A 10,557-nucleotide genomic window follows, 5' to 3' on the forward strand; every position below is an offset into this window, starting at 1 on the left:
GTGTGTGTGTGTGTGCGCATACACCTGTCTGTGTGCAGCTGGGTGTGTGTGTGTGTGTGTGTGTGCAGAGGTGGGGATTTCCCTGTGCTGCTAATGAGGGGAACACAGCTTTCATTGAGTGTGTTGCTTTGGGCCGACATCCCCCTGGCACCGACAAACACAGACGACCGCGGAAAGATGGAACGACGATGGAAAGAACAACTTGACCAGAGCGGAGACGCAGAGAGCAGAAAACGCAGATGCACAGGCAGACGCTCGCTTGGTTTCCACTCGAGTATATTTTATGCAAATTCCAACATACTGAACTACAAAGGCTGAACGGACGCGGCCGAAACTTGGAGAAAATGCTATATCAATATTGTAAAAAGGGTTTTTTTGCCCAGACGTGATGTGAGAATCGTTTTGCAGTCAGGGGAAATGTTGGAGCGGCAGTGATGGAAACACACTTGTTGAATTGAAAAATGAAGGAAGAAAGGCTTGAGAAATGTTTTCCTCACAATTCACAGAAATTCAGTTTGGACTGAGATCTAAATGATTTTTGTTAACCACCAACTCGCCACCATTTGTGAAATGTGCAACTCAGCACAGCACAGCTGGAAAGCAGAGAATAAAATAACTGTTTGTGATAAGTGCGTTCAATCGAGACTTCACATTAAAGGATTTTTTACTGTCTCCCCAAAAGAGCAAAACCAACAATGAAAGTATGGCGCTATGAAGCACTGTGTATGTATTTAAAGGCTGATATAACCCATGCATCTGTGCGCTGCTGTTCTCCAAGAACTATTAATAACACATGGCTGCACTATGCTGTGCGACATGCGCTTTAATTACCACGAACAGACACTGCAGTTTGTCCTGAGTGAATCCCACACACACGTGTAGTAATCCACCACTGAAAATAGTCCCCAAAAATGTGCCGTTTCCTCAACTTTGTTTCATGTTTGCTTAAAACTAGACTTTCCAGCTGTTTTAGGAAACTGTTGAATCCTTTCCAAAGGGAAATATTTGAGCCCTTTACTTAAGATTTATTTATCCACATTACCAGAAGTGAGAGTCTTTCGCTGCGTTTCCACCAAAGGTCCACGTAATCTTAGTTAATGTGTGAAAACTTGCCAAGGAACTACAGGTTCCTTCAGCTGCTGATGACTGTCAAACACAGACACTTATAAAGGAAAGGCGGAGCAGCCAGCAAGTTCAACTCAATTCAGTTTTATGTATGTGGGGCCAAAACACAACAGCAGGTCAAAACCCGTCAATACCACTGAGAAATAAACTCTATTCAATTCAATTCAATTTTATTTACACAGCGCCAAATCACAACAACAGTCACCTCAAGGCACTTTATATTGTAAGATAGACCCTACAATAATACATACAGAGAAATAACCCAACAATCTGAAAATATGACCCCCTATGAGCAAGCACTTTGGTGGCTCAGGGAGGGGCGGAGCCATCTGCTGCGACTGGTTGGGGAGAGAAAAAGGAAGACGGGATAAATGACATGCTGTAGACGAGAGCCAGAGATTAATGGCCTTTTTATAAGTATAAAAGGATGAGCAATGAATGACCAATTTAGAAGAATGTGAAGGTAGAAGCTAAACATGTGGAACGATGGGGAAGAGGCGGCCTTGGCCTTGAGGAGGTTGTTTGTTGCGGTTGCTGACGCTGGCTTGACCAAGTAAGACACTAAAGATATTAAGTGTGAAGAAGTCTACGCTGACAGTTAACGACTATAAGCTATTACACAAATACAATAATCAGTGTCGGAAAAGGAAGTGCAGGGATTGTTTTAAGCACAGCAGACAGTCACACCAGTCTCCCCTCTGCTGCAATTTTACAAACTGGACTACTTCAGCCAGCTTTAACAGGCATTATAGGCCTTAGAAGTACTCATCTTTCTCCAGAATCAGTGTTACACTATAAGGTGAAAGTGATACCTGCAACATCACTCAAGCTCTTTTTTGCATTACAGAGCTACTGGTTTCAATATGATGGGAGGTTCTTGGGTTTTTAAAAGAAGAGTATTGGAAAAATACTCATATTCCTATCATTAGAAATAATAACGGAGTAAACCCTCTTATGTCCAGGATCTCTCTCCGTCCAGTCAACGCCTGCCTGAGGCCTTTCCTTCTCATTTGACTGTATTTTCTGTTTTATTGCCTTTTTTGTGGCGAGTTCTTTCTTTTACTGAAAGAAAAGTAAAGTTTCCACAGTTTCTCCAGCTGTTCCATTGTCCAGCATTCTTGCTACTGGGGAAAAGTTGCCAATAGCTACTGGGAAAAAAACAAGTTCTAGCTGAGAGGCTGAACACAGAGCCAGTCAAAACTTGGGACACGCATAAAAAGCAAGGCTTACACTGAACCATCTAAATAATAATGGTGTCTTTATTCTAAAGCTGTCACATCGAGCAAACGTCACATCAAACACGAGCAACTTTACATGTGATAGTTTTACCGGTCGTTGTAGAGCCTAACGCAACTGTAACGAGAAGGAGTGACTTAGCCGTGTCTGGCTTTAGATTTGGAATAAATCGTGTAAACAGAGGTAAAGGAGTTTAAAAGACTGAGAGAGCAACACTGAGAAAGAGATAGGCACAGTGACAACAATGGCAAACAGAGATAATTACAGTCAGGCAGCCAGAACAGACAAAAAGGAAAAGAGAAACAAGAGAAGAAGACCATCATAATAAGAACTCTTCCAGACTGAAATGACAGCTAATTATACAGTTTCCAAAACCAACACGGGCCACTTTTCTCAGCCATCTGACACTTATTCCCGCTGCAGTTTCATTGACCCGAACCCTCACAAAGCACGTCCACCGAGGCCTCCGTCTAATAAAAATGTACTTTCCGTTTTATCCAATAAAAATACGATTTTTTTCCGCTTGACTTCAATAATAAAATACAGCTTCACTTTCCACTGACTTTGTATCAAACGGGATTTACCTTCCAGATTCTCAACCTTATCTGTTATTCTCAGCTGCTCCCTCGAGACCTATTCAAAGAAAAGCTTTTTTTCCATTTTTATGATGAAGGCTGGATTGTGGACACTCACAGCTCAGCAGTTCATATTTCAGTGTGAATGACCTCCAATCTGAAACCCTGACTCACCGTAGTCTGTGTGAAAGATTTGTCGGACGAGTAGCAGGAACCACTCTTTCGTCAGGCCGCCCATGTCCAGCCCCGCCTCCCCGACAAAAGTCACCCGCAGCTTCTTCTTTAGATCGCATCGCTTCCTCGTCAGCTATCGGCGACAAAGAGATGAAACAAACACACACACATTTCGTTTCAGTTTGCATTGCAGAAACACTTGCTGCAGAAACCTTTGTACCCCTTGGATGGGTAAGAGTTGCAGCGCCTGAAGCGTCTGATGTGGGGTTATCCTGGGTGACACGCCTTGGCAATATTGTGTCCAGCTGTTCTGCATGTGCTTTGTGGAACTGGTGTGTGATTGCTCTTATGGTGCCCTGTTTGAGATGCCTAAGAAATCTGGGGTATCAGGCCCATTATTATGGGTTATTTGGCTCCTGTAGAGCACCAGGGAAAGTTGTGCATTGCTAACAATAAGTCAGCAAATGCAAAATTGACAGACCAGTGGTTGCGGTGTTTGCTGGGATGTGGAGGCTATTTGTTCTGGTAAAGAGAGATATGACAAAAGCAGCTGATTTACTGGTCCATCTACACTCCTACCCACATCTATGGTCATGATGAGGGAAGAAGTTATGAAAGGAATTATGAAAACTGCAAGCAAGAGCCCGCAGAGGCACTTTCAGCTCTGCTTCCCAGGCTAGGTGAGGAGCTCAGTGATTCAGGAGGTGCTGAGAGTAAAACTGCTGCTCCTCCACATCAAATCAGACCAGCTGACCAGGTGCCTCTGGACGGCTCCTGTGGAGGTGTTCCAGTCACACCCAACATGGGAAAGATTCCAGTGCAGATATGATGGAGAGATTATGGTTCTCTTCTGGCTTGAGAACGCCACAAGAGCTTTAGGTACAGGTCACCAAGAAAGAGGACTGGTCTGCTTAGACTGCTGCTACAGACAGAAGCAGTAGAAAATAAGTAGATGCGGAAATATTTTCTGGGTAAAAAAATGACATCCTCTGCTATAATTTCCCATAAACACTGTTACTTAAGTTGCTAAATGGTTTCTTCAAATGAAAGTATGAAAATGCTGTGATCATGTATTCCTCAGTGTCTGCAGACTGAATATCTTCACAGGGACAGACCAGCAATTAAAGACCAAAATGAAAGACATTTGGTCTGAACCTCACTGCAGGAAGAAAATAACATTTCACATAATTTAGACTTGGATTTTAGTGTTTATCTCAGATTTACGGTTACATTTCAGATTGACGGAGGTTGAGGGTGACACATGACTGCAAAACATTAAAGGCATACTTGCTGATCCTCATGGCAGGGTCTATATATTCACTGGCCGATATTCCCAGTATTCCCACATCACAAGTTTCCAATTTTTCCCCCTTGCTTAAAACAACATTTTAAGAAATTTTTTGGTTTTTGGTTGTTATCACACTCTCAGATGTCCTAAAAATCCCAGTTTACACCCATGAGCTTCTCCTCAGTTCCTTCTTTTTTCACGATCTTTGCTCAGTACTTCAGTGGAGAAGGCACATTAACACATCTCATTTTTCATTAAATGACGCTGAACCTGCACCAATCTGTGCTTGTGTATTTCTAAAGAACATATTGTTTTCTGATTGGCTTTCTGGTATCAACTAAAATTGCATTAGGACATTTAAAACACACTAAACATAAATTCACAGTGTGTTATGGCTCAAGGTCACTTCAGATATCTGCATATAAATATGTGTAAAGATAGTAGACAAAGGATGAGTTTTTAGGGACATGAATGTTCCTGGTTTGTCTTAATTTTAATAACCAATCATGTCTGAGCAGGTACTGACCAGGTAAACATGGACAGCAAAAACAGAATGCATTTACCAAAATTCAAATTCAAAAACACTGGGCATTGTCTAAAGAGGACAAAAGGTTTTTATTAGCTTTTTCTAATTTATTAACGATCATAAACTATGATTGGCAGACACATCAGGAAGTCTCGGCTCAGACAGCTGCTAGCATTTGTGCCCTTAGTTTGTCAGCTGATGGGTTAACGGGTTCTCAGATTTGTTTTTAGAAATCAGAAATCAGACATAGTAATCAGTAATAGGTTTCCATGGAACTGCCATACATGTTATCAATTTGCCCCTGAATTTGCCCCTAAAAGGAACTTTCTACTAAGATTACCAAAGCAGCCTTTATAAACCACCAAAAATAAAGCATAAAGCACCAAAATCAGAGAAACTGAATTTAGAAATTCCAGTTCGCACTGGAATAAAAATAACTTCCTGATAAAAAACAGAAAGATATCATTGGGAATTTGCAGGAGATTTTTTTATCTTTCTTTTTTTTAAATAAATAATCATCATGGCAGTTTTTCATGCATTAAAGATCAGACAACATTCACATTATTTCTAATTAATAAACGCCCTGATGACACCGGTCTACACTGCATGCTTTAACTTGCATATTTCAGTTTAAACAGTTTAAAAGATGTTTAAACGTCTTGTAAAATGATTATACATCAAAAACTGAAATTTGTGAATGTACTAACCTCATCCAGTGAGTCGCTGAGAAGCTGTGCTCGTCGTACTTTAATGTTGAGAAACAGAAGGTTCATGTCCACTCTCTGCCTGCGAGAAACTTTACTGACCAGACTTTGCTGTGAAGCAAAAACACAGAATCCTAAACTCAACAGACAAGCATTTGTTGCTCATATACAGCTTCAGCAAATCTGCCTGCTCTGTGTTTCCTTATTACAATATTTTAAGGCTGGAATCAGGCTTTGTTAATGTGCAACTCACCCTGGCCTGACTGATCATCTGTTGCTCCGAGTCTTTCTGGATGATGGCTTTCTTTACCACCGTCGAGAGGATGAAGGGAAACTGACAGAAAGAAAACCTGAAAAAGAGGAAAAAATTAAGAATAGTTAATAATTCTCAGGCAGAGTTTCTTAGTCTGTTTTTCTATCAGCAGTTTCATAAATATGTCTTTCTGTAACTGCATTTCTGACCAGCTTTCAAGTGTTTTCAAAATTCTATACTTTACCCTAATGAGCAGGCTCTGAAGTCTACACCCTCCAAGCCACATGAGCTCCACAAATCCCCCACCACACCAGCCAGAGGCTGTAAGAGCCGGTCATTTCAACTGTAAACTCCAGATCCATTTTCTTTGTGAGACATTAACGAGCCGTGACACAGCGTGAAACGAACTTCACGGCTTCTGCAAGTCTTTCCAAAGTTCTGGATAAACTGCAGCTGTGGAAGCGTTACTTTATTCAGCTTTTGAGGAGATACTCAATTTCACTTCCAGGAATCTTCAAAGGGATGTTAGATGACTTGGTCATGAGTAGCACTTACTCAGGGTAATGTACTGTAATATGGAGGGGCAATTCTAATAGGAGCTTACAGGCAAGTCTAAAAACGTTTTTTTTTTTTGACAAAAATCAGTCATCACTGACTATATCATCAACCAATTATTACTACTATACTGTACTATACTTTACTACACTACAAAGTAGTACAGCATTTTATGCTTTCTATTTATTGCTGAAATCTGGAGAGTTTTCAGTTCATACAAAACTAAACTGATGAAGATTTGAATAACAAAAGTGAAGTGAATCAGAGTCATTCAGGTTTTGTATTATTGGTCAACCAATCTGAATCCAGATGACATTGATTTAGTCTCTTATATAGAGCAACCCAGGGTTATGACTGGATTTGAATCACAAGTTAAAGTAGAGTATGTTACCTTTTTGGTATTTTCAGGAACATATCTTTGTGGAAAAGTTGTGTATCCATGAGAAATGAGCAGCTCTAGCATAACCTGCTACTGCAATCAACCATAAACTTGTTACGTAGCAACAAATCAACTACTCACATGCTGACTACCATATTCAGTGATCTACAAGAAAGAAAATAAATGCCTAGTTCATACAAAATTACAACAGGGTCTCGTTTGCGCCAGTTTGTCACCGAAGAGGTACGCCCCACCAAAATGAGAGATGTCAGCTATTTCATTACATGCAGTGGTGTAAATTTAATGTCAAAGTTTCATTAGTTTATTATGCTGCAGTAAAGATGCTTGATTTGAACAGAAATGCATCTATGCTAGCAAGAAATTATTCCTACAAATCTATATGGTAATACAACATATCTCAACCCGTAACAACAAACAAAGAAAGAAATATTCAAAGTGTTCTGGTACCTAATATTACTTCAGTTATGCCTTATCAGCCTATGCATGCATTTAAAGCCAGACGTGGTCAGAATGGCTGGCTTTGGTGTCGACTACAGTAAGCCTTGGTCCTTCAATTTCTTTATTATTTAATACTTGAGTTGGATTATACAAGCAGTCGTACTTTTTGGATTCGGTTTTAAAAGTTTGTTAGTTAAGATATTAGTTAAGAAGCCTGAATCTAATAATAAAATTGGTTCAAGCTTATGTGTTTTATAATTATATTTACATCATTTAACATTCATAGAATTACAGCAAGATGGTGCCATCTTATATGCCGTTAGTTCCACTACATTGTCAATTTATGGACTAAGAAAATGTTTGGGGGCTCGTCCGGGATTTTCACCAGGACAAGCCCTCTATCACACCCTTTCTATATGATTGTTTATATATATATATATATATATATATATATATACATGTAAATATTTTAACCAAAAAGGTCATGTCCATCTAAAAGTTGATTATTGTTAAATTGCAAAATGACTCAAATGAAGTCCTGGAAGTAAAATGTATCCTATCGCCTTTGGTGCTCTAAAGAACGGTTCAAGTGAACACTAAATTTTGCGATTAAATTGAAAATCATGTTCAGCTAAATTTCTTGGCAGGTAATTTGTCCAGTATTGGCTGAAAGGAAAACAAACCTAATTGCAAGATATGACTTTTAGATTTACTAATGATGATCAGGATATAGCAGGATTGAACCAGATGGAAAATTCATACAGTTTAATGTATACAGAAAAAACACAACTGACCTATTTGAGTTGCCATAGTTCTGCCAGGTCCTATAATCCTCCATAAAATCTATGTGTTCAAGAGTAATGTTGTAAAAGTCAGTGAAGGACATGATTGGAGGGGAGGAGACACTGTTGGCTGCATCTGAGGACAGGGAAACAAGAATAACAGTCAAATGTGACAGAAATCATCTGCAGCAGACATCGAGATGTTATTCGTTTTGCAAGAGACTCACTGAAGAGGCTGAGCACTTTGGTTGCAGAGGGAATCCACCAGGCGCACTTGGACAGAGGAGGAAATTCATCTGGTTCTGCTGGAAACAGGCGAGTGGAGATGAACTGCAGGAGGCGCTCTACCAGTTGTCTGAAACGCCTTGCAGACAGTCTGACACACACACACACACACACACACACACACACACACACACACACACACAGATACATGGAGTTAATACTGGTGGCTTGGCAGAGTCAAACTGCACCCTGAAATATACATGTGCACAAAAATAGATGCTTACACTTCAAGGAGGAAAAATAATAGCAGCTTTGGAGAAGTTTGGTTTTTGGATCTGAGCAGAACTAAACAGAACTTCTAATTTGAAGCAGCTTGCTAGTAAATCATTACCACAAACAGCATGAATTCAAATGTTCCTCATTCAAGCCGAGAGGGAGACGAACAGAAGCTGGTTTACATTTGTGCTTTCAGGCTGTGTGTAATGTTTAAAGTCTTCTAGCTGGACAAAGTTTATATTTGGACAGTGAGGAACAATGTAATTAAATAAGATAAAGAAATTTATAAATTAATAAACATGCTTTTTTTCTATTGGAGAGAAGTTTAATATTTCATAAGCCCCATAACTATTAATCTCTTACTGTTGATTACTGTGTTGACATTGTGAAAAATTTATTTTATACTAAAACTCCCAAACAAGCTTCCAGTCTTTGCTTTCACGTCCAGGGTTCCTGCACCATAAGGACTGGATCTAAGACTTTTTTTACTGCCATTCTGAATAAAACTTTGGACTACAGCTTGTTGGGTTTTTGCAAGCAGATTCTCAAACATTAAAACAAATGTGTCCTTGTTAGCATCCACAAAAAGCTGAAATGAGATTTCCATTTCATTCCCCTGCTCGTATAGACTATTTGAGTCATATGTTGCCTGGCACCAGTTTTAGTCATGTAGTATGTCACTGACAGATTCACCAAACGTGTTCTTAGCAAAACAATATATAATGAAAGATGACCTGATAAAACTTTTCTATGATGTTTTTCTATATTCAAGCTAAAGCAGATAATATGTGTACAGTAACACAACAGCAGACAACAACTACAATACATTAGCACACAATGTTGTAACTCGCCATGAGTTTTCTTTTTTTTAACTATTTAACATCCGGCTAGTCACTAGCAGCCCACCTATGATTAGGGTAGGGTCTGGCTTATGTTGACCCCTTTTTTAAATATAATATAATGCCTATTTGGAACAGTCACATAGAAAAAAGATGCAACAGCTGATGTATGACTCTTTATTTGTAATGTAACATGTTGCAGTTTCTAAAGTTTTGCCAGAAACATTTTGCCAAAACAAAACTCAAGCCATGGACAGATTATTGGTGACCTGGTGGATGTCAAGTAGTTAAGCATACTCTTTTAAGTAGAACAATTCTATTATACTTGACAGTTAATCACAAATACACGTTTGAACTTTTTTTTTCCAGAAGGGAAAGTGTTGGCATGCAGGTCGCACTGTGTGGGCTGATTAGAGTAGGGAAAGCAAAGCTGAAGACAAAAACCAAGCTGGATGTAAAAAGAATGCGAGTGCTGTGTTTTGTCAAATTTTAGGGTTTGCACCAAATGACAGCAGAGATTCATAAAACCTCAAACCTGTGTATGTGATATGCATTAAGAAAGTGAGACTAAGCAGAGTAGTTGCCTAATTTATGTTCTCATCTCACAATTTATCACCTGCTAACCCTGCTGCAGAAACAAGATGACAAGAGCCAATCCGCCCACACATCCATGAGTTATTTAAAGCTTCAAATCCCACATTTTCCACAGAAGGCTGCACGATCTCTTTAACATACAAAATCCTCTCTCCTTAGATCCAGTGTGGATGACGAAAATCAGTAAAAGACAAAGTAATTCAAATGTAAAGACAAAGAAAATATTCTGTAGCTTTATAGACGCTGTAAAGAGACATCAATCAGAATATGATACCTGACATTTTTATTGTTTATTTAAACTGCGGTGAGGTCCATTTGTTACTGGCTGCGAACCAATATCAAACTGGTTACCACACACACGAACACACAGACGAACACACAGACGCTTGCACAGAGTTTTGGACTTACTTTTTAAACCAGTGAACCAGGAAGTGATGGTCAGCCTCAGACAAAGCTGCGATCTGCCTGAGCAGGTGAGCATAGATCACATAGGTGCTGGTGCTTGAGTACTGTGGGTTCTACACACACACACACACACACACACACACACACACACACACACACACA

At 39.6% G+C, this 10,557-nt stretch overlaps 1 protein-coding gene across 1 annotated transcript in view; it reads right to left on the reverse strand.

Annotated features, from left to right (window-relative positions):
* The window catches only part of hectd2 (HECT domain containing 2), a 59,718-nt gene that overhangs the window by 30,226 nt on the left and 18,935 nt on the right, over positions 1 to 10,557 (reverse strand). The window contains exons 8-13 of the mRNA XM_005743585.1: positions 10,399 to 10,508; positions 8,284 to 8,432; positions 8,069 to 8,192; positions 5,882 to 5,978; positions 5,632 to 5,739; positions 3,111 to 3,243 (exon numbers count right to left, since the gene is read on the reverse strand). Of these exons, the coding sequence (XP_005743642.1) occupies positions 3,111 to 3,243; positions 5,632 to 5,739; positions 5,882 to 5,978; positions 8,069 to 8,192; positions 8,284 to 8,432; positions 10,399 to 10,508 (721 nt within the window). The remainder of the gene's footprint in view (positions 1 to 3,110; positions 3,244 to 5,631; positions 5,740 to 5,881; positions 5,979 to 8,068; positions 8,193 to 8,283; positions 8,433 to 10,398; positions 10,509 to 10,557) is intronic.

Source organism: Pundamilia nyererei, unplaced genomic scaffold, assembly GCF_000239375.1.
Source record: "Pundamilia nyererei isolate P.nyererei 1_Seehausen unplaced genomic scaffold, PunNye1.0 scaffold00133, whole genome shotgun sequence".
Lineage (NCBI taxonomy): Eukaryota > Metazoa > Chordata > Actinopteri > Cichliformes > Cichlidae > Pundamilia > Pundamilia nyererei.